The following is a 25091-nucleotide window of genomic DNA, read 5'->3' on the forward strand; positions in this document are numbered from 1 at the left end:
GTCTGCCCCACTGCAATCTACCCCACTAAAATCTTCACCATTTCAAACCCCACCAATCTACACCACTCCAATTTACACAATCTACCCCACTACAATCTACCCCACTATAGCCCCATCCAATCTATCCTACTCATCTAGTCTACTAGAACCTACCCCACTTGAATCTACCCCAATCCAACGTACCCCAACCGACCCCACTGCAACCTACCCTACCCAATCTAACCCACTCCAGTCTACTCTAATCTGTCCCCTTCCAATTTACCCCGATCTATCCCACTCCTACCCCACTTCAATTACTGCAGTTTATCTCACTCCAGTCTGCCCCACTCCTATCTACCCCAATCTACCACGCCCCAGTCTGCCCTGCCCTTATATGCCCCAACCCACTCCACTATAGTCTTCCCCAATCTACCACACTACAATCAACCTTGCCTAATCCACCCCACCGGTGAGACCTATTGGCTTTTGCCACTGCTTGCTTAAGAAAGATTCCTTGATAAGTAATTTAGGTTGTCTATGTGGATATGTAAATCATGACTTGCTTTCTATTTATGTGTTGGTATTTATATTACGTAGCAAACCTCGCTAGGGAGCAATGCAGCCCTGTTCTTTACATGGAGGATTGGTAGGCGATCTTTTTGTACTCCGTGTACTGCAGCTATGGCTCCTTCTGTGAGTTCCAAGTTTTGGATTGATAATATTCTAATGCAGTGATTGCAGGTCTCCATATTTTAGTGACACCGGACTCCGACACATCACAAATCAAGATGAGTTATTGCCAGGTATACCGTGGCATTTTAGATTTTGTTTGTGTGAACATGTAGCTTGAATTTCTTGAAATAATTAGTCTTACTCAGCCATATGAAGTAGGTCCTAGCTGGTGACATCCATTGAACTTCTCCTGATACTAATGCTAAATATAATTTCTTATAGTGGTAATTGAGCTGTAGTGGAGTTGGCATGTTTATGCAGATATCTCCATAGCCAATGGAGCATTGATAGTCGTGATTCAGATTCCCTATGGAAATATCAAGCAGCCTTGTTTTACTTTTGTAGTTTCATTGTTTCAGCTAATCGATAAAAGAACATTGATAAAGTTTTTATGTTGTCATGGCATTTTCCCTTAGAATATTGGCTTTGCAATTAAGAGATTTTATGGAACATTCCAAAAGGCCATTGTATTTTTATGAACCTTATAAATATGTGTATTCTTAGTTGTGTTTCTTAATATTTATTTTTCAAAGCAGGAGAGAGTTGATAAAGGTATTGAAACAGATGGCTCAAACCTCAGTGGCGTGAGTGCCAAGTGCGCATGGGATGATCTCAGCCGGCCACCTGATGACGAAGATGACAGTAGAAGTATCTGCATTGGAACACAGCCAAGGCGGTTGTCTGGTAAAGGTAATTGGGCTGTGCTTAACAGACTAACACATTTAACTTTGGTATTCCCTCTAGGTAGCTTGAGAAAGAATAATTATATATTGATTTGCAAGACCTATTATCAGTTTTTAGGCAGTATTTGAGAAATTATTGAGCCCCTGGCTCATAATATATTCTGAGCAAGCAGATGCATGTTACTGAATCTGTATTTTTCAGACACTTTTTTTTGGGGGGGGGTCACTTGGGCAAGCAGTGGCTACTGGGCCACCGTTGTAGTGTTTGGGGTTGTTTGCTTCTGGTGTCCTGGGGCCACCCTACTTTGGATCTGCAAACTGGGCCTGTACATCCTTTCTACGCTTGACTCTCAGAGCAGCGTGCAGAAGCATTCTGATGGATCTTTCTATCTGCAGGTTTCTCTCCTTTAGAATATCCCCAGGAACTATACTGGTTCCAGAAGTTCTCAGATTAGGGCTCCAGTATGCGGCTAAGTGCTGCCTTGTGGCACCATGTTGACATAGTTTGTCCCTGGAAGTGACGGATCGAAGTCGCATGTAAGCACCACCCTGGCACTCCAACATCAGTTCCTTTCTTTTCACTTCTTTGAACACAGATCCAGAGCTCCGCTCCCTTTTATTGCTTTGATGTGTTTTTCAAATTGAATTTCAGTGTGTAAGGTAATGGTGTCCCTACCTTAAACTATATAGGGTTCAAACCATGCCACGACTTTTCAAATACATGTAGGTGATGGACTCACAGGAGCCATGCCTCTGAGGTTTGGTCTTTGGGTATGTTTCCCAAGTTGTGTGAGGAATGTGCCCGTATGCACTTGAAGATGATTTGAGACTGTGAAGCAAAACTGTATGTCACTCAACAAGTGGATGCGGATACTCATCTATATGATAGGACATGTGTGCGCATGAACTGCTGCATTCTTGTGGTATGTCTAGGTGCTAATGCCTTGCCAAAATGAATAACAAGGGACATTGTTGTTTGACCTTGTTGGTAGTGCTCAGACTAAATCCCAGGAAAAGAACAAAACGGAAAAACATACGCAGGTTCTGTGTGAAAGTACAATGTGGCGCAAAAGCAATCGGGGCGGTGGAATTCCTATGGCGCGATGCCCAGGGATGTTGTTTGGGGTCAAAGGCAACAAGTTTTCATGTTTATTTTGTCCTTGGGACAAGTATGCCCAGCCCCCTGCAGCACAAACCCTTTGGCTGCGTTTGATGTCAAAGGTTAGCAATATGAGGCTATGTATAATGCTCCCAGAATGCTCTCTGATCTAATGCAAATATTTGCAGAAGCTTGAAAGCAAGCTTGATGATTCTTTGCTTTCAAAATTAAATGTTGATTAAAAAAAGCAGGGAAAAAAACATTTAGTTAAACTACTGTAAAATGTCAGGTACCATTTCTTTGCAGCATTATTTAGTAACGTGATGCTGTATGCTAGTATTTCCCAAAGATATTCATAATGGAAAATCAGTGTAACCAGTTTCAAAAAGGTTATGGGAAACAAAAATAAACAAGCAGTGGCAAAGCCAGTAGGTTTGAAATTGGTGGTCAGCTTTTTAGTTTTGACAACGTGCGACTTGTTTTGGCATGATTTTTGTAAAACCTTATTGGTGTGGGAGCTGCCAGCCCCTTGCCATTATAACAAACTTTGGCAAAAGCAAAAATAGTTTTTGGTCTCAAAAAGCACACACTGCCACAATAGTTACTGGCACTGAACAAAACTACTTTGTGCGTCGATATGCTCCTTGTGAAAGAGCAGAATGTTGTCACTCACAGTGAAGCCAGCCGATATAGAGAGATGGAGCTAGAAATGTAATAAACGCAAAAGGTCATGGTCAACGCCAGACCAAATTAGGGGCCCATTTATTAAAGAATGTCTCAAAAGTGCACCCATGGTATATGTCCTTGCATTGACTGCAGCTATACAGCTTTCATGCATTCCCAAGAATTTACAGAAGTAGGACAAGAAATAGTACTCCTAGAAAATATTTGTGAACTGCATGTTAGCATGAGCAAATATGCTTGTGTTGATTTGCTCATGCGAAAATCTGAGTGTTTGCAAGTTCACTTTTCCTCCAACCACTTTTTTTCCAACTCTGGAAGAAGGTTTACGTCTGCCATTGTCTGGAGTCAAATTCCAACATTTCTCAGTATGGGAACAGATTAGAGAAGAGTGGTTGAAAACCCTTAAAACATGCAAGTTAGTAGGTTTGCACAGACTCTAGGACATTCTAACCCTGGGACTATTGCTTACCACTACCTTCAGCCCCAGTATGTAGATCTGCGGAAAGGTGGCAACATAAGAGGATTGAAAGTATTTAAACACCGCTAATGGTATGAGCCCTGGCATAATCAGAGAGGCTATATCAGAGCTCTTATATAATGAGATTGCTTCCATAATTTGTCGCCGCACTATATGGCATCAAAGGGACAAGTGGATTTTGTTACAGGCAAGTAGGTTTATGAAGCAACCTGCCTCATGGACAAGTAGACATTTTATTAAATTCCACACCCCTGAGCAAGATTGTTTATATAGTAACGTGTGCAAAGGAAAATCAGACCTACAACATGTACAGTTAGGCTAACATAGGGAAAACTACAATGGGCCATGAAAGAAACCCATGACCATACTTCACCCTGTTACAGGGTTCATTTACCCCCTTGTGCTACCAACGAAAGAGAGTGCTGCTCTTGGATCTACAATTTTCTTCAGTTGATGTAAAAACAAACCTGAAGTCCTTCAGCCTGAGCCCTCTTCTTCTGAGCCCTTACTACAGTTCAGTAAGGCCCTAAACAGCTCCCTTTTCGGCCCTTGGTCTAACCCTTTCTCTTGCCCACGATGGAACTTTAAGCCGTTTGTCAAAAGACACACAGGACTGCGCACTCGGGCTCATGAAAATTAATAGTATTAATTCCAACTTCCTTCAAAGAATCAAAAAGCTAACACAAACGCGTTTCGGCCGCCTGGCCTTTGTCAATGTTAGTTGCCACATCGATTATACACCTTTTTAATAACACAGCCAATCATTTGTCAAGAAAATACATTAGAGAAATAAAATACGGACTTATACAGGAGTGGTTTCTTTAGATGTTCCTGTGTCGGCCATCTTAACCTGTACAGTCTTAGTAAGTCAGCAAATTTATATGGCTGTAAGGCAATTAATTTTTGAGCAATTAAAAATAGACTCATAACTAAATACATTATCAAACATGTAACAATGTCACTCATTCATCACAATTGCATTTTTTTAATTGTTTCCTTAGTGCGATAGATCTCCAATAAACCTATACCAATGCACAGAATCCCGCCCTCAATGGGCTTAGTTAATCCTTATGTCCAAATTGGGGCTAGTATTCATCATTCCCCATAGATTTAAAATGACAAGTCACAGTTCTCAAATAGCTCTTATTCTAATGAGTCCATTTATACAGGATAAATATCCATGAGTAGATTAGGCCCTTAATGGGCAAGAAAGCCCTTCGATATTCATTATACCCTCCATTTGACTACCAATCTGGTAACTCAAAAGAATGGCTCTTTGCTTAGTGACACAGATAAGTAAAAGAAATAGAAACCAATGAGCCAATAGTGCCCTGTATGGGCCAGTGCACAGCAGCATCTGTTTATCCCACAAATGACCAGAGTTCCTCCTCACTGTTAAGCCCCCAAGGGGTACGGGTTCGGAGCTCGATAATATATCTCGCTTCCAGCTGTCGTAACAGTTTTTCCCTGTCTGCTCCTCTCTCTTTTACTGGAACTTGGTCCAGACAGAAGTAGCGCAACTTGTTGCTTCTGGAGTCATGGGCTTCCGCAAAATGTCTGGCCAAATGGCTTAGAAAGATATTTTGTGGACCGCCTCCGTGAACTGCTGCACCGTGTTGCCCAGCACGGCAATTTTCAGGCGGTCTACGTTATTTGGAGATATAAAAATATATATATATAAATATATATTTATATTATATTATATTTTCTCTGCATCCCACGTCTGTGAGTTTAGTGGTCCGAGCTGCCACCAGCAAGGTGAATTCTGATTCATTCCCCATGGCCCTTCAGCATGTGGCCAAATATATAATATGTGTAATCTAGATACTACTGACAGTTTGGGGCAAACCCACAGGCTTTTGTGGAGAAATGCCAACATCCCTCATGGATAAGCTGTTTGATGGATCCCACCATTGTGGCAAAAAAGCTGATTGCTTACTGGAGCTCTTTAAGGAAAGCTAGGCTGTGGCATGCTCTTTAGGCCTATTTTCTCCCTGCCAGGCTCTTCCCTCATCAGCTGCGATCCTTTAAGGAATACTTCAAAGGTTTGGCATGTAGAAAGCCCCAGACCCAACCTGCCCTGCTACAGTCACCTCAGCCCTTTCATGGCCATGAACGGGGTTAGGGTAGACAACGTTGGGGTCACCAGGTGCACCGATCTTCCCAGCCCCCCTTCCCTGCAGCACCAGCCTCCAAGCCACTTTAGTTTGTTTTTAACGGCACCCAACCTCCCTGTGGGATGCACGATTTGACATTTTCTCTGTTTGGCAGTCCATCACACCCGACAGATGGTACCTTCATATCATTAAGCAGGGCTATGTCCTCATCTTTAGATAGTGACTTATTGGACGGTGCGCTCACTGGGGATGACCTCTCAATGGCTCTAGCAGGAATACGGCCTGGGAAGCCCCGGGCCTAATGGGTTCCCATGTGAGTTCTTCCATGCCTTCATGGCTAAACTCCAGAAACTCTTGTTGGGGTGATTGTCTGCAGTTGATGGTGCCGCTCTTTCCCCTGACTGGTGACATGCTGAGATAGTGGTGTTCCCCTGCCTGTATGGCCAATAGGTGACCATTCATCCTATCTCCCGATTTCCTTCTTAAACTTGGAGGAGAAAATCCTAGCGAAGGCCCTGGCAAACTGGTTAATACGCTTCGTTCCTGACTTGGTTCAGCCTGACCAAGCTGGATTTATGCCTCATCGTGCTACCTGGCACAATATTCAGTGTCTCTATAATGCCTTGGCGTTAGCTGACCGGTTGGAGGGATCTGCAGCGGTTCTTCTGGATTATATCAACAAGGCCGTCGACTCATTGAATTGGGTCTATTTGTCTGCACGTCTTCGCAGCTTAAATTTCGGCCCTAGATTTCATTCTTATCTTAGACTACTATACACTGATTTGACAGCGACGGCTAGTTCAGATTCTGCCCCAGTTCACGGGGTGGTGAGGCAGAGATGCCCCCATCTCCTTTACTGTTCTCTCTTGCCATTGAGTAATTGGTGGTGTGGGTGAGGATGGATGCTCAGATCCATGGTTTTGAGTGGGGGCGGCCTTTTTTTATCGAATAGTGTTATACGCGGATGATGTCCTCTTCTTTCTGACCACCCCTGCAGCCTCGTATTCTACAAATCATGCATATCTTTAGCCAGTTCTCAGACCTGTATCTTAACGTATCTAAATCTACTGTGTTTTTGGTTGGTGGTTACCTGCAGGATTGACTCGAGTGGGATTAAATATCTGGGAGTTTTTGTGTGCGCAGATGTTGCACTAGCGTGGACGCGTAACCTAGAACCTCTGCTGGCTCGATTAAGAAACTATATTAGAGTGTGGTTGGTTTTACCTTTGTCTCCAACTGGTAGGTCTGCAATCTTCAAAATGGTGTCGCTGCCCAAGTTTTTATACCAACTGCAAAATTTCCCGTACGCCATTAAACAAAAATAGTTTCATACTTTAAACATAATAGTTTCAGTTCGCCCACTTTTCGCTGTGTAAAAAAAGAAAGCTTCTGCAGCAGCTTTACGGGGCGGGCAAGGGTTCTCTGCTCTCAGAGCAGGGGAGGAGTGTTGGGCAGACTCTCTAAGTGTGCATGAATGTTTGACTGGCCATCTCAGGCCGGCCAAAAAGTTATGTACGCTTTGCATGTTCCTCACCCAGGCTGCATTACAGCCTGGGTGGAGAACATGCACAGGCTCCCATTCCCTGGCTGACCGCCGAACCGCAGCACTCAGACCAACCACAACACTGCATTGCAGCGTTGTGATTGGCTTAGGGGAGCGTGGGTGCTTCCTGCTTCTGGCTTGACGTGAGAGCGACGGAGGAGAGACGCGCGATAAGGTAAGATGTTTTTTAAGAACTTTTTTTTACAGCCCTCCACGGCACGCCACCACCAATCCGTTCCAGCCGCCACTGAGAATACCAACTCCATCGTAGCCAGGTTCAGCGCTGCCTTCAGCTCTGCTATGCACTGACCCCATATACTGTTGCCCTGTCGGACCTTCCTGAATTTAATCCTTCGAAGGGCAAACTTATTATGCTGGGTCTGTGCCACTATAAGATTTACTGGACGCTCATCTCCAATCGCTCAAACACGTTCATCGCTCTCCGGGCCTATGAGGATGATGGAAGGAAGAGGATCGGGTCGAGGCTCTGGGCGTGCCTAGGAGTGCAGCAATTGTAGGCAGTCTTAAGATGATCCAGCTTAAATAGCTCCATAGGGTATATTTATCCCCCACCCACCCCCACCCCCTTGGCGGTATGAAAAAGTGGCATGGATCACTGTATGGGTTTAAAGATTGCGATGTATACGGTTCAGAGCTATCCACAAAAGCACCCAAAGATATTGCAGGCGTGGATGGATGGATCACAGGGGCATTGTGTTGGAACCTGTCTGGTCTGTATGACAACTGGTGAATGATGAAATTTTTCTGTTTATGGGATAAGATGGGGTTGGAAGGGAATGGACCAGGTATTCCTGTTACTGGACATAATCTATATCCGATTGCTAGAATGTAGGTGGGGTGGGGGTGAAAAGTGCAGCTTTTTGCTATTGTTTATGCATTCTTTTTATGCTTTGTGTCTTTATTTTTTGCCCTCAGGCTGTGTATTTCTGGTAAAGGTAATAAAATTTGTTTAAAAAAATGAAAAGCAGGCCTCTATCGTCCTATGTCATATCCACATGATTTTCCGCCTACATCACTGTGGCTCTCAGAGGAGCATCTATCTAATTTCCTGCAAGAGATGTGGTAAATAAAAATACCGGACTGAATTTCATACGGAATCTTAAAATAAAGTAAATAGCTCAAAATAACAAGAGGCAGAATCCGTGGTATAAGAGGTTTTCTAATGGGCTTTATTCCATTCAAAATGGCCGACTCGAGTCGCGGCCCTCAGGTTCCGTCACCACGAGGGTTCAGGAAGTGAAGTACAATAATTTATTAACAGACATGTATTTTTATAATAAGTTCATTACAATGAAACGAATGTAGAAGGCGTAACATTTGATAAGAAAAATGACAAAACAGTGACATAATCGAAACTAGGCGTAATAAGGAATAAAAGAAACATGATTGGTTAGAATTATCAGACATAGGTGGATCTATAAGATAATACTTGGCATAGATGCGCGCGCGGCAGCATGACGTGTAATTGACGTGCAACTAGGGGGTGAAGGGGACTTGACATTTAGCTCTACATGTGGAGACGAGAAGTCTGGGGGTCAAGTCAACCTAATCCCAAATCATATCTAACATCCTATGTTTAAAGAACTATGTTATCCACAAGGAAGAGACTCTCGGACAGAATCTATTCTATACTGACTGTGTACGTGTACAAGCGTCTAAGTGTCTATATGAGATGCGAGGGGCAGAAAACTTTCCATGGCAACAGGGCTATGAATCACTTGCAGGAGGACGGAAAGGCTGAGTCCTTTGCTTGTGAGCTAAAGGAAATGTTTACCTAAATCACTGGACAGGAATGCATCGGCTGGAGAGCAAAATAGATAATTCGAAGGTGAAATACAACTTCTTGGCAGACAGGCGAAAACTGGCCGAGGCAGGCACCGTTAGCTGCACAGGGAGTAGGACAAAGTTCATGGATACAGATGCGAGCTCAAGCTGAAGCTGTCAGAGACAGAGAGCAGGGAAAGGCTTTAGGACAGAATCGGGCCTACTTGCCTGAACTGTAAAAATGAAGTAACTTAGCCATATAAAGTCGGTGGCCTTTCATACTTAGGAATCGAATATCCAGCCCATTGATGGCGGATCTGACAGAGAACATGTTGACGGTAGACACACATATGTTTGCGTCTTAGAAACTGGAACTGGAGGGAACATACATGTACTTGTAACATGCATGTAGAACCGTTGGGGTCCAAGATAGGGGACATAACTGATCAGGAAAATCCACATTTCCACATTCCCTCCTTGTCCCCTTCTTGCCCTTCACGAGACATCAATCTTCATCATTCCATTGATTTGCTCATGGAGCATCATTTCTTCTTCCTTCCGGCATTCTGAACGGGACCTGTGATGTGGAATGCATGATGTGGCACACAGACCACAAATCGCTGGTCCACCTTGCAGGCATAAACAACAACTGAAGAGCATAAGAAGGCCAATACCTAGGAAGGATAGGACTCTCCATCCCCAGGCTGATATCACACTCCAAAACCACCCGGACCACGTCCAAGTGCCTGGATTCTCGTGTATCTGGCTTACAATCTTATGAAGGCGTGTTATAGCTTTATATACAGATGGCGAATTTTCTGGTATGAATATGCAGCAGCTGGATCCGATGACCCTGCAAGCTCCGCCCCTATCGGCCAGGATGACGTCAAGGACAAGACGATTCTGGAGAACAACAATTCTCATCACTGATTGTTCCTCTGTCAGATTGCCTAGGGCGGCTATAGTCTCGTTTACTACAGCTTCAAGAGTCTTGGTGAGTCTGCGTATCAGCTTACTATTTGATATTGTACCTATATAGGGAAAGATACCTTTATTGAAATCTACATACTTGTCCCATGCTGTCTCAGTATAATCGATAACTGGGAGATCTCTTCGCTCTCTTTTGTGTACTAAATGAACATCTCGATAATAATCAGGGGGAGCTAGGAAAACAGGTGGCAAAAGGAATGCTATGTAACAGGTACCATCCCAATCTAGAGGCAGACGCATATATGCCGTCTGACCACATATAAAGTAAGAATGGCGAGAAGCTCTAAATGAAGATTTACCTTGATCACTATATTCTACTGTAGTAACGCATTGGCTATGGCCCATATGTATGGAACCAACTTTTCTCACACATAATTCACCCTTAACTGGAAATACTGACATAGTGGGCAGAATTAGTTCAACTTCGGATTTGACATTCAGAATCATAAGATTAGGCGTAAAATTACCTAATTTATACACTTCATTTTCTAAATCAGTTCCTGTTCTACTGGGGTGACCCTCCTTATTAGGGTGACAGACTTTGAATAAAACTAGATTCAGATTTCCCCATATCCAATGTTGTTGATAAACTGCTGTGTCTGGGTCTATGGAATTTAATAAACTAAACCATGCTCCACAGGAGCCATTGTGTGTGAATGGATGTGGAAAGAAAGGCAGAACTCCTTTGTTATTCTGATAGGGAGGAAGTCGGCCACACACCCAACAATTGGTCGTATTACTAGTCTGATGGGAATGATGTAACATACTAATGAAGGTGTTATTGCGCAGCGCAAGTCTATAAGATAATTCATGTGGCGGTAGGTCACTAAAAGAATGTTCTGCAGCAACATTATAAACATGTCTAGAGATAGGATGATATATGTGCAAAATCACACTCGTAATAATTACTAAAATACTCAATAAAAACAAAATTAATAATGTCACAATACAGTGGTTACGCAGTAATTTACAATAAGCATGTCGTTTCATTATGATTCTGGACTCTACATGATTCAGACCTAAGGGATACATGTCGGGACAGATTCAACCGCTTCACCTTGGAGAGGACTTAAACAATCAAATCGTCCGACAGCTTGGATCTGGACCTGAGTTTCTGTTTATAGAGTTCGGTGCTACTGGCCTCAGCCAAAGGTAGCTTTGAGTCAATGGGGGAAGACACACGGGAAGTACTGTCTGTGTCAGGAGGAAGTCCATGAAATTTTTTGACGTGACTTGAATGAATCCACCCTTTGCGTCCCTCGATCTTCACGGCTGTTCTTGTGGTCAACAGGACCAACTTGGGTGCTTTCCACCTGGGCTCCAGTTGACTTTTCCTGTCAAAATTTCTCACAAAGACAAGATTACCCGGAACAACGTCATGGGGTTTCGCCTCAGTGTTGTCGGGAAAGGCTGCAGCTACCTGTGAACGAGAAGATTGTAGTGCAGACATCAAGGAAGCCAGGTAATCTGTCAGCATATTACAGTCAACATCAGTTATTTTGCGTGGTATAGGCGTCCCCCACATATTCGGTGGTCTACCAAAGATCACCTCATACGGGGATAGCCCTGTTCTAGAGTGTGCTACCATTCTCATGTAAAAGAGTGCAACTGGTAATGCTACTATCCAGTCGACACCTTTCTCTCTACATATTTTGGACAGTCTGATTTTCAGTGTCTGGTTATGTCTTTCTACGAGACCTGCTGCCTCGGGGTGTCGGACACAGTGGAATTTCCACTGATATCCCAACAAGAGTGAGACATGTTTCATTAATTCGGATGAGAAAGGCTGACCGTTATCTGAATATACAACACGTGGTAAACCGTACCGTGGGAAGAATTCTCGAACTAGCTGCTTGGCAGTAGTCGGGGCAGTGTAATCTGATACGGGATACGCCTCTGTCCAACGGGAGAGAGCGCAGACAACTACGAGGACATATTTGAATCCTCGACAACGTTCCATCTGAATATAATCCATCTGGAGGACTTCAAAAGGATGGTCAGGAGGCTGAAATCCACCCTGCTCTACGGGAACACTCTTTCCTGGATTAAACTGACAACATATCATACAGGTACGAACTTTTTGTTTAGCTGCTGCTCGTAAATGTTTGTTGAACCAAATGTGCTGAATGCTGTCTAGCATAGCCTTCTCTCCTAAATGTGCTGGACTGTGAACTGTAGCTATAATGGCTTGAACCATGGAATCAGGGAGAAACCATACAGATTTCTCCTTCGTCATCCATCCTTGATCTGTCTGGATCCCTCCTAGTTCAGTCCACTTCTTTATTTCTTCTGCTGTGGCATGTGTCTGTATGTCAATTACGTCAAGTGTGGGATCCTTAATCGTCATACACTGTGTTGGGGTCTGAACTATTGGCTTTGTCATGTCTAATGTGCGATTCTGAGCAGTCTGTTTAGCTGTTCTGTCAGCTAAATCATTGCCTTGAGAAATGGTATCAGTAACCTTCGTGTGTGCTTTACATTTCATAATCGATATAGCAGTGGGTAGATGTATTGCGTCTAACAAAGCATGAATGAGGGGCCCGTGCTAAATGTGGGCACCATGGGACGTTAGATAACCTCTCTCTCGCCACAGCACGCCGAAGTCGTGTACAACTCCGAATGCATAACGTGAGTCAGTGTATACATTAACTTTCTTATTTGTGGCTTGAATACAGGCTTGCGTTAGAGCAATAAGTTCTGCTGCTTGGGCTGACAGAGTATCTATACAATGTGTCTCAATAACTTCAGTGTCTGTTGTGACTGCATACGCGGCCACTAAATCTCCTGTACTTGTTCTCATGCATGATCCGTCTACATACAACGTCAGGTCTGGATCTAACAATGGAATGTCTGTCAAGTCTTGTCTAGGTTTCGTCTTTATTTCAATGATTTCAACACAATCATGAGCTAGTGGGTCTGTTCCAATTACAGGTAATAGTGTAGCAGGATTCAATGTATTACACCGTCGGATCTCTATGTGTGGTTGAAACAATGTCAGTTCATAACCGGTAAGTCTTGCTATGGTCAAGTGTTGTGTTTGTGTTCGGTTCACAAGAACCTCTACTGCATGTGGTACTTGAACTGTCAATGGGTGTCCTAATACTATGGCATCGCTTTGTCTGATTGCTAAATCTGTCGCTGCCACTGATTTCAGGCATGCAGGCAAAGCCTGAGCTACGGGATCTAATGTACTGGAAAAATAAGCACATGGCTTGCATGATCCTGCTTGATCCTGAGTGAGTACTGACAAGGCAGTACCTTCGCGTTCTGTAACAAAGAGTGTAAAAGGTTTGCTATAACATGGTGTTGCTAAAACAGGTGCTTGACATAAAGCTTCCTTTAGGCTTTCAAAAGCTTGTGTATGTTCCTGAGTCCAAGGGAGAACAGTCGATGTGGCTGCCTCCTGTGTGGTTAACTGAATGAGTGGTTTTGCTAGAAATGCGTACTGAGGGATCCACTGCCTACAATATGAAGTGAGGCCTATGAAAGCCCGCACCTCCTTTTGTGTCTGGGGTATTGACATGTTAGCAATTAACTGGATGCGATCTGGTGTAAGCTGCCTTCCCTCCTTGGACAGCGAGTGACCAAGATAAATAACTCGCTGAACACAGAATTGCAGCTTAGAAGGGGACACCTTGTGCCCCTTGTCGGCTAGGAAATGTAAAACTGTCAGAGAAGCTTTTTCACATTCTGGCTCGCTTCTCGCGGTGATCAGCAGATCATCGACATATTGAAGCAGTGCAGTATTGACTGGCATGTGGATACTGTCAAGTTCTCGTTTCAGTGCTTGGCTGTAGATGCTGGGGCTTTCTGTAAATCCTTGGGGAGCGCGTGAGAATTTAAAACTGCGCCCATTTAAACTGAATCCGAACAAGTATTGGCTTTCCGGATCTATTGGGACGCTGAAAAAGGCATTCTTGAGATCAATTACAGTAAAGAATGTTGCTTCGGAATCAATTGCTGTCAACAATGATGATATATCAGGGACCACAGGGAATTGTGGTACAATACACTTGTTTAGTTCACGCAAATCAATAACCAATCGGTACACTGGTGGAGCAGTAGGATCAGTTCGTTTAAGAATCGGAATTATCGGTGAATTACATACATTGGAGTCTGTTTCTACAACTACTCCCTGGGCAATTAGCTCATCAATGATTTTCAACAAAGCCACTACAGCATCATGCGGTAACTTGTATTGTCGCATTCGTGGTAGTACCACTCCTGCTTTCAATGTAACTCGATAGGGTGTAATGTTCATGCAGCCAACATCCGTAGGGCCTTGTGCCCATAGATGTACTGGTAAAGTCTGTAGTCGGGGATCCATGTCTCTAGACACATAGTGACCTTTAAAATCACGTAAAAACAACCTTACTCCTTCCGGAGAACAACATATTATGGCTCCTAGTGCTTTCAGAGTTTTAATTCCTAACAGATTTTCTGGGCATGATTTAGTAAGCAATAAATCTGTAGTTCGTGTCAAAGGTCCTATCGTAAGTGGTAGAGGCTGTGATACTTCATTAACAATAGGTTTTCCTGAAAAACCAAGGGAAACATTTTGAGAGCCTGAGAGGGGTGCCCCTGGAACTTCACTACGTTTTATGGTTGTTCGACTTTCCCCTGTATCGAGTAAGAATTTTCTATCTTGACCTAATAATTCACTATGTACGTAAGGTCCTTCTTGATCTACCGGAATCTCGATAAGCGGTAAGTCAACTTCCCTCTCTAGGCTGGTTCATGCGTAACGCTGATACTCAGGGTATTCATACTGTGCAGTCTGATACATTTGTCGTGTTGTGGTTTGTGTGGCAGTAGCAGGCAACGGTGGTGCAGCTGGCACAAACTGTATGGGTTGCTGTGAGGCTGGCATAGACTGTTGCTGAACTGGCATGGACTGTCCATGCTGCATAGCTCCTTGTTCATTCTGATCTTGTCTAACTAATCGTGGTCTCTCTTTTGCAATACCTGTAGCTATATTACGTTTCAGGACTTGACAATCATGTACATAATGGCCTAGTTGTTTACAGTAATTGCAGGTTCCTTTTACAGGAACTGCAGAATCACCAGAATGTGTCACACCCTTTTTGTGACCATCTGCTGGTACTGTCTGAGAAACTAGCATTTTCATTTTTGTATCCTTCATGCGTCTATGCTCGTGTTCTTGTTCATCCCTAATTCTATTGTGATGATACTGTAACATTTGTAGCATTTGCGACGGAGTGTTACTTTGCCAGGTACTCTCGAATTTCAATATTCTATTCTTCACTGGAGGCAATGCATTTTCCACTAATTTTGTCACAAATAAATGTGGATATGAGTCACTACTTGCTTTTATACCACTATTTATACCAAAACATTTTTCAAATCGAGCATAATAATCGCTTGTGTCTTCATCTTGCTTTTGTTTACAGGCTGTGATTGCACCCCAATCTTCCTTTTTTGTAGTTAATAAACGTGGCAGTACCTGTACTAGTAAACCTGGTAATAGTTTAACTTTATCCCCGAGCCCTGAACCTGCAGCTCGGCCCCTTTCTTCCTCTGCTAATGCTGTCCAGTCTATCTTTTGGTCTCCCACTTCCCACTCTTTTTCTTTCAGTTTTTCATATATGCCAGCAGGCAAAAGCACCTTTAATATCGTCATAATATCAGGAAAGGTGTACTCTCCCATCAGTAACATGTCTTTAATTTCTCGGTGGAAACCCGCTGGGTCTTTGTCATGACTAGGTACTACTTTTTTCATTTCTAATAATTCCATTTTTGATATGGGTGTGTAAACAAATACACGGTGAAACTCATTGTCTTCGCCTTTTATTGGGTGCACTTCCCGTAAAGGATTTTGTCTATCCATGTAGTACGGTGCTCTTTCTCTGTGGGGCAGCGAGAGAGAATCCGGACTTACAAAAAGGACATACTGCTTACGTGACACTAATATCTCTTTAATTAGCTTGTTACTAGAACCTTTCCATCTGTTCGTGAGTAGTTCCGTTAATATATCAGGTAAAGGACCAGGGTCAGCATGTTGGCTCTTATATAATATAAGGAGTTGCTGAATCATATAGATTCCAGCTAAACGTTGTTCATCTGTACTGAGGTTAAAAAACGTGTGTGCTACGGTCTCATCACCGTATTTTTCAGGACTAATAATCCAGTGAACGGCTGATCTGGCTAATTCTTGCTCATCCATGGAATCGAGGAGGTGGTAACCTCTTCGTTCTCGTAGTATTTTATCTGCGGCTTGAAACAAATGTTCAGGAGACTTCAGATTCATTACAGGCGTCGGATACGTTCTGCTATTATTTGGACATACAGAGTGTATTGGATCAGAAAAACATCTAGTATTTTCACAAGATCTTCCTCTGCCTACATAGGCTATGGTCTCTGACTGTCTTGCAGAGTTCCCTGATTCGGACACTTCATCTTGCTCAAACTCGTCTGTTCCCAATCTTTCTTCATGAATACGCTCTATTTCTTTACGGATTTTTCGGCACATGGCTATTATACAATTTTGCTTATCGTGTCTCCCTTCTGATATATTCTGACTCCATCTTGTAAGGGTAAGCATTACATTCGGGTCTACCCCCGGACGATCTTGATTTCTGATCACACAGTTTATGAGGAAACGTAACAGTTCCCCCTGTATTTCTACTTTCTGGAATTCCATAGCTCTGTTAATACATCCTGGATCTCGTCCTGTTTGAACAAAATGATATATGTTATCCAGATGCGTAGTCATTCCTGGTAACCTTGCTAAATACTCTGCGGCTCGTCTGATACGTAATGATGCCAGGACCATTTCGTCCTCTTTACCGACCACGGGGTCATATCTACAATTTACAAGGAGTTCCTTAAGCGTACGTTCATTTACGAATTTTGGTGTACGTGAATGCGCTGACTCTTGAAAAACAAGTTTATTTATTCTGGGTGGTGTAAAGGTACTGCTAGCACCTCCCGTGGCCCCATCTGGGGCGTCGGGTGTGAAAGGGTTCGTCAAACGTGACACCGCAACTATGGGTGTCGATACCTCTGTAGAGTCGACTGCGGAGACAGATGCGGAAACAGATGTGCTTGCCGAAGCTTGTATCGGGACTTGCTGTTGCACGGGGACAGATACCTGATCCTGACGTTGAACCCCTCCGCCAGACGGTCTATGTGGTGTGGCGTTAGCATACTCTGGAGCTGCATCGTCTAGATATGAGGAAAGAAAAACATCTTCTGCGGTTCTGGGATGCCCCTTTGGATGTACCTTAATTGGAAATAATGGGGGTGGCAAGTCTTTTGGCATCTCTGTAACAGCCTTAGGTAGTCCTTCGGCTAGAAGGGGATACATACCATTCATAAGAGCATTTCTTTGTCTATTTACTTGTTCTGATCTCACTCGGATACCTTCCTCAATTAATACATTTTCTTGAACTTTATTTGAACTTTCTTTACTCCTCTCTTCTTGTCTACGTGCTTTTTCTGTTCGTCTATGAGATTCTTTACGCCATAACTCAACAGCGTCTTTCTGTGACTGTCTGACCTTTCTTTTCCATAACTCTTCCTCCACTTTCATGATGCACTCTGCATCCCAGGTTCCCGCTGCGGGCCACCTTTGACTTTCCGGTAATCCCTTGGTATAATCTACCCATAGATCAAGAAACAATATGGCATCTAAGCCATGCTTATGGTACATGAAATGTCCTGGAGTGTCTCTAGGAGGAATAGGAACTGCTTCTTCAAGCACCCCTTTTCTGGTAGTAATCTGTCTTAACTTCGAGAAGAGCGGCATATTGACAACTGATCTGATACTTACTCTTGAACTTGCTTAATACGAGAAACACAATAATGAACAGTGAACAATGAACAGTCATTCATACCACAATATGCAAGACATTTCTGAATACTTTAAACATTAAACATTAAACATTATAACAATGATCGACAATGATGACAGTCTGCCTAACTAATCACCACGCTGAATTCTTGACAATAACTGAATACTTCGGAATACTTGATATACTGCTAAACAGTACATATACACTGCTAAACAGTGCAGACCGGATTTGTGTACCCAAATCCGTCTTGACCGGCACAACCTATGTGCGCGTCAACACGCCTCCCCGGCGATGGTACTCACCGAGTAGCTCCTTGAAACGGAAGGCCTCAGAGAATGGACAGGACTCGATAACTGCGGACATCGGACCCTCTGGACGTCGGGATTTCGGAAAACCTGGTGGGCCTCTGTATACCTCGGATCTTGCTCTCTCAGCTAGGCTCTGGTCGGGATACTTCGCACTTCTCACCGCCTCGTCTGGGTTGATCGCAGCCTCAGTCGCCCCCGCTTGACCGGAGGGAGCTTACAGGAAATCCTGCTGGTACGCGTTTATGGTCCGTCCAGCTGTGGCAGGAGACCGGGCCTGCAACGCACCGCCGGCGCGTGAGATGAGAAAGTGTCCCTGTTCGGGCGCCATTATGTGGTAAATAAAAATACCGGACTGAATTTCATACGGAATCTTAAAATAAAGTAAATAGCTCAAAATAACAAGAGGCAGAATCCGTGGTATAAGAGGTTTTCTAATGGGCTTTATTCCATTCAAAATGGCCGACTCGAGTCGCGGCCCTCAGGTTCCGTCACCACGAGGGTTCAGGAAGTGAAGTACAATAATTTATTAACAGACATGTATTTTTATAATAAGTTCATTACAATGAAACGAATGTAGAAGGCGTAACATTTGATAAGAAAAATGACAAAACAGTGACATAATCGAAACTAGGCGTAATAAGGAATAAAAGAAACATGATTGGTTAGAATTATCAGACATAGGTGGATCTATAAGATAATACTTGGCATAGATGCGCGCGCGGCAGCATGACGTGTAATTGACGTGCAACTAGGGGGTGAAGGGGACTTGACATTTAGCTCTACATGTGGAGACGAGAAGTCTGGGGGTCAAGTCAACCTAATCCCAAATCATATCTAACATCCTATGTTTAAAGAACTATGTTATCCACAAGGAAGAGACTCTCGGACAGAATCTATTCTATACTGACTGTGTACGTGTACAAGCGTCTAAGTGTCTATATGAGATGCGAGGGGCAGAAAACTTTCCATGGCAACAGGGCTATGAATCACTTGCAGGAGGACGGAAAGGCTGAGTCCTTTGCTTGTGAGCTAAAGGAAATGTTTACCTAAATCACTGGACAGGAATGCATCGGCTGGAGAGCAAAATAGATAATTCGAAGGTGAAATACAACTTCTTGGCAGACAGGCGAAAACTGGCCGAGGCAGGCACCGTTAGCTGCATAGGGAGTAGGACAAAGTTCATGGATACAGATGCGAGCTCAAGCTGAAGCTGTCAGAGACAGAGAGCAGGGAAAGGCTTTAGGACAGAATCGGGCCTACTTGCCTGAACTGTAAAAATGAAGTAACTTAGCCATATAAAGTCGGTGGCCTTTCATACTTAGGAATCGAATATCCAGCCCATTGATGGCGGATCTGACAGAGAACATGTTGACGGTAGACACACATATGTTTGCGTCTTAGAAACTGGAACTGGAGGGAACATACATGTACTTGTAACATGCATGTAGAACCGTTGGGGTCCAAGATAGGGGACATAACTGATCAGGAAAATCCACATTTCCACAGAGATATGAAAGTGCACAGGCCTCTGAGATAGAGATTGTTTCTTAATCCCGCTATTTCCTCTTGCTGAAGGTGAATGGATGGATTATTCGTAGTTTAGATCTCCCTTTGAATACCTTCCTGTGGAATTACCAAATTCAAAATTCTCACACTTGCCCAAGTTCGGTCTGCTCTGGATCTGGGTGACTGGATGATAGCCTTGGACCTGCAGGATGCTAAGTTTCATATGTTCTTCTTGAAGTCCCAAAGACATTACCTGCAATTCAAGGTCAGCCAGCAGATTTTTCAGTTTGCCTTGCCCCCCCTCGTCATTATTAGCGCCCATTTGGCGGTCACGAATGTGATAGCAGTGGTTGCCGCTTATCTTCCGATGTTGAGGATACCAGTTTTCCCCTGTCACGTCTGCTGGCTGGTGAAGGCAGGTTTGCCATTAATCGATCACCTCCAGACGAAGACAATCCTCCTGATATTGTTGGGGTTCTCATTCAACGAGCTGAAGTCACACCTGACTCCTTCGTAGAGATTTACTTTTTTCAGAGCTATTCTGGACACCTTGCAGTTCAGTGCTTTTTTCCCTTGTCACAACGAATACAGGACATTTGGGCTATGTTGCCAATGTTTCAGCCTCGTCCTGGATTTGTGTGAGAGCAACTCTGAGGCTTCTTGTCCTGTTGGCCTCATGCATCCTGTTTGTCTTCTTAGCCGGGGTAGCATATGTAGGGTTTGCGGTGTAATCTGAAGTTTGTGGGCTTAGCACCAAGAGAGCCTAGCAGACATCAAAAGATTTGAAGTGGTGGCTGCTCAACTGCAGCCTGACCAATGGCAGACCCCTCTACCTACCCCACCCATAGTTGAGGGTGGTGTTAGATGCGTGACAGCTAGGTTCGGGTAACCACCTAGCAGAGGGAGAGTTCAGAGGAGTCTGGTCTCCAGGGAAACCTGGCTCCACATAAATCTGTTGGCGCTGCGAGCCGTCCACCTGATGTTGAAGGCCTTCCTGCAGTCCATCAGGGTGAGGCTGGTGCAGGGTCTTGCGGACAAAAGCACAACCCTATGATACTGCAACTAGCATGAAGAGATAGGCGTCCTGGGCTTTATGCCAAGAGGCTCACTATCTGGAGTTGGCTGGAGCATCTGGGCATATCCCTGATTGTAAACCACATGTCAGGATCTTTAAACACCAGTAGGGATAAACTCATCTGGCAATGCCTGGCAGATAAGGAATGGATGCAGAGCATCTTCTGACAGTGAGGGGAACCCTAGCTGGATTATTTCGCCACTGTCGAAATGTGTAGTGTTAAAATGTCTGCACATTAGAGTTCCCAAGTACGCTCTCTAGGAGACTCATTCAGGCTAATGTGGAGCACAGGACTCCTGTGTTCGTTTCTGTACCTGCCTTTTTTTTACCCTAGTTCTGAAGATCAGGATTCACTGTGCCCAATTCATGCTTGTGTCTCCGGATTGGGCCAGTAGGGAGTGGTACCTGGTGCTTCTTCCTCTGCATCTGCCTTCCAATCAGGCTACCGCTTCCGGAGGATCGTCTGTCGTAGCAGCAGGGCAGGGTTCTGCACCCAAACCTATGCAATCTACATCTCTACGAATAGAGGTTGAGTGGAAGCAGTGGACTGCATTATATTTACCACCAGGTTGTCAGTCTTGTTGCTAGGCATCTGTCTACATGGTCTCAAAGTCCTTTTATGCTGGGTGCTGAGACAAGTTTGTGGTCTAGTGTGGAGTCCACTAAACAGACCCAAGCCAGAGACTGTCAGATGTTTTGTTTTGTCTTTGGCCCAGCAAGGTCTTGCAGTGGCACTATTAAACGTTCTTTTTAGGTCCTTTTGGTCTTTTTGCATTTTACTGAACTGTCCTTATTTAAGTTGTGTGTTGTGATGCTGTTTAGCAAAAGTTTGACACATGTTCTCTCTGAACTGCTTGTGATGCAGTGTGATTTCAATATGATCCTGTACCCCTTTCGAGCCAATACATAGCTGCTTCATGCCTCTTCTGACTCTCAAAATGATCTTCCTCAGTGTGATCACTTCAGGTTGTCATATGAGAGCTCCAGTCTCTCTGTGCAGCTGGCTCTCTGGTTCTCAGATGGAAATCCTGTGTGAACACTGCTGGACTGCAACATGCATATATGTACCTTGGTTGCTTCCAATGTGCAACTTGCTAAGTACCTTATATTAATGCGTCTACTATAGAGCAATCTGTCACAAACGCACTGTTTTTAATACGTACAATGTCGAAACGCTGCTGCTAATAACCCATGTAAATGTACCATAGCATAATGATAAATCTGTAAACTTATACATCAGTATAATTGCCTCCTATGTATGAAGTAAAAATAGAGATAAAACAGACCATATTGTTCTCCACATAAAGGATTGCTTGGGGGTAAAATGTGTGTTTGAGGCATATGAGCTGCAGATTACACACTATGCATGGATTGCCATCTGGTGTTGGGCCCAGATGTTTGCACTTGTTTTTGTCCTGGAAAGTCTTTGGAAGTCACAAGATAGGTGACTCCTCCTTAGGATGCTAGTGCGCATGGGCATCGGCTCCATCCTCAGATTGTTTTTTTCCGCCATCGGGCTCGGAAGTGTTTATCGCGCTCCAGTTCGTAACCGTTACCGAATCTACTTTCGACACGCAATCCTTAACCCTTTTCAACGTTATTGTCTCGATCGCGTTTTCCAATCGACAGTCTTCGATTCCGGTCGTCGACGAAGGCCTTCGGGCCTACCTGGGCCTTATCTTCTGGCTCATGGAAAGGACGCCGTTCAAGAAGTGTCCCCAATGTGGGTCGAAGTTTCCCCACACTGATCTGCATGTGGTGTGCAACCTCTGCCTGTCACCAGAGCACGAGGCCAGAGACTGTCCAGCTTGCGCCTCTTTCTGCTCCAAGAAGACCATTCGGGACCGACGGGCTCTAAGAACCATGGCCCGCTCGTCGGCATCCATCCCCGACGACATCTTCCAGGAGGGCGCCAGAGCAGGAGCAGGTCGAAGAAGGCCTCATCAGCGCCTCTGAAGCAGATGACTTCGACGTCAAGGACATCACTCCGGCACAACGAGTCGTAAGTAGAGACGTCGACCCCGACCGCCCTTCTATATCATCTAAAAATGCTTCGGTCACACCTTCACCTTCGGGCCCAGGTGTACACCGAGAGACTGCTTCCCATGCCCCGCCCTCGGGCCCGGCCAAGAAGCCTACTAAGCCTTCAGGCGACTCTGGCTCGAGTCAGCATACCCTTGGTGCCGAAACATACTCACCGGCGCCGAAAAAGAAGCCGTCCTCCTCATCCACGCCAACCGCTGCTTCCACATCTAAGCACTCGGCACCGAAGACAAGCACCGGCTCCTCGACACCAAAGCACTCGAAGCCGAGCAAAAAACTACCTCCAAAGGACTCATGTGCTCCGGAGTCGAAAAAGGCCTCGGAACCAAAGAAACAACATGTTCCAACGGCCACAGCGACTGTAAAAACCCAAGGTTCGAAACCAAAAGAGTACAGAACCGCTACTAAGCCGGCACCGAAAAAAACATCTGGAACCAAAACTGTCGGCGCCGAGGGATCTGCCTCCTACAGAAAAACTGTTTAAACCAGATCCAACTAAAAAAAACTCTTACAAAGGATCCTAAAACTGGTCACTTGACTCTTAGCTCCAAGAAAAGACCACTGGATACGCCTGCACCGGCTCCACCACCTAAAAAGAGGGACATTGCCACCTCTCCTGTAAGGATCCCTTCTCCTGCTCCTCCTCTTCCTCCTCCTCCCCCACCACACCACTCTCCTACACCATCCCCTACTCCAGTGGATGATGATGACGATAACACCTCTGATGACACGGGGGGGACGATCAGCCACTAGGGGACCCTAGTCCACCTGCTTTCCCAGACCCATGGGAAGACTATAGCACTCCAGATGTCACTAACGTCCCACAGGATGACCTCTACCCTTCCAGGCCCCCCCCCCCCCCCCCCCCCCAAGAGGACACCATGGGCTTTAACCAGCTCGCCGATAGAGCTGCCCACTACCAAGGGGTTGAACTACACACAGACCCCGTGGAGGGGGATTTCCTTATGGACACTTTTGATACCACACAAGTCCACCTCAATTCTACCCAGTCTTCAAAGATCCTGTTAGATCTCGAGTCATTAACCCCAGGATCGAGAAAAAATCTAAGGCTGCCCCTACTGACCCTGCTTACATTAAGGGCCCAGCACCACTAGACTCCCTCGTAGTCTCCAATGCTAGAAAGAGGGCCAATTCTCAGACATCAGGTGACGCCCCACCACCAGATAAGTAGTCTTAACTCTTGGATGCCTCTGGCAAGAGAACAGCGTCGCAAGCAGCAAACATCTGGCGCTTCGCCAACACTCAGGCACTATTAGCTAGGTATGATAGGGCACATTATGATGAACTTGAGTCCCTAATGCAACACCTCCCAAAGACATACAAAAATAGGGCCAATGAACTCATACAAGAGGGTAAGGTTATCACCAACACCTCAATCCGTTGTGACCTAGACGTAGCAGATACCGCTTCAAGGGCAATAAACGCAAGTGTCCTTTTGCGTAGGCATGTCTGGTTACGCATTTCAGGTTTTAAACCTGAAGTCCAAAGTTCCATCCTCAACCAACCATTTGATCAGGAACACCTATTTGGCCCTAACGTAGACCTATCCCTTGAAAAAATGAAAGGATACGGACACAGCAAAATCTATGGGAGCCTTGCAGTCGCAAGCTCCCAGACGATCCTTTCGTCGCTCATCCTACGAAAGCACCCCAAGAGGCTACTCCTCAGATAGCCCCTCCACTTCTTACAAAGCTCCCACCCAGTCCACCTTCACCAGAGGTTACCAGAGAGGAGGCTACAGGGGCAACAATAACAAAGGCAAAACCAACAACACCTGCTCTGCCTCCACCCCTACCCAATGACTTCCCTCATCTTCCCCCAGACCATTCCACTCCAGTCGGGGGACGACTACAACAGTTCCTTCCTGTCTGGACCACCATCACATCAGACAGGAGGGTGCAACAAATAATTCAATCCGGTTACTGTCTCGAACTTACCTCTACCGCCCCAAACATACCACCCAAACAGCGTCCAATGTCACACGGACATTTGTCACTGCTAAAGCACGAGGTAATCTCCCTACTACAAAAAGGTGCAATAGAACTCGTTCCCCTGCACCAGCAAAACACAGGAGTTTACTCCCTGTATTTTCTCATACCAAAGAAGGATGGCTCTCTGACCTATTCTAGACCTCAGACCCCTAAACCTATACATTCACTCAGACCATTTCCACATGGTCACACTTCAACAGGTCCTTCTTCTTCTTTCACAGGGTGACTTCCTTGCTACCCTAG

At 44.8% G+C, this 25091-nt stretch overlaps 1 protein-coding gene across 4 annotated transcripts in view; it reads left to right on the forward strand.

Moving 5' to 3' along the window:
* SUFU (SUFU negative regulator of hedgehog signaling) overlaps positions 1 to 25091 on the forward strand; it is a 378216-nt gene that overhangs the window by 118792 nt on the left and 234333 nt on the right. For 2 of the 4 annotated variants that reach the window (XM_085606533.1, XM_085606538.1), the window contains exon 7: positions 1245 to 1401. In XM_085606533.1, the coding sequence (XP_085462659.1) occupies positions 1245 to 1401 (157 nt within the window). The remainder of the gene's footprint in view (positions 1 to 1244; positions 1402 to 25091) is intronic. The other 2 variants (XM_085606535.1, XM_085606539.1) reach the window with 1 other exon arrangement.

This window comes from Triturus cristatus, chromosome 1_2 (genome assembly GCF_964204655.1).
Source record: "Triturus cristatus chromosome 1_2, aTriCri1.1, whole genome shotgun sequence".
Taxonomy (NCBI): domain Eukaryota; kingdom Metazoa; phylum Chordata; class Amphibia; order Caudata; family Salamandridae; genus Triturus; species Triturus cristatus.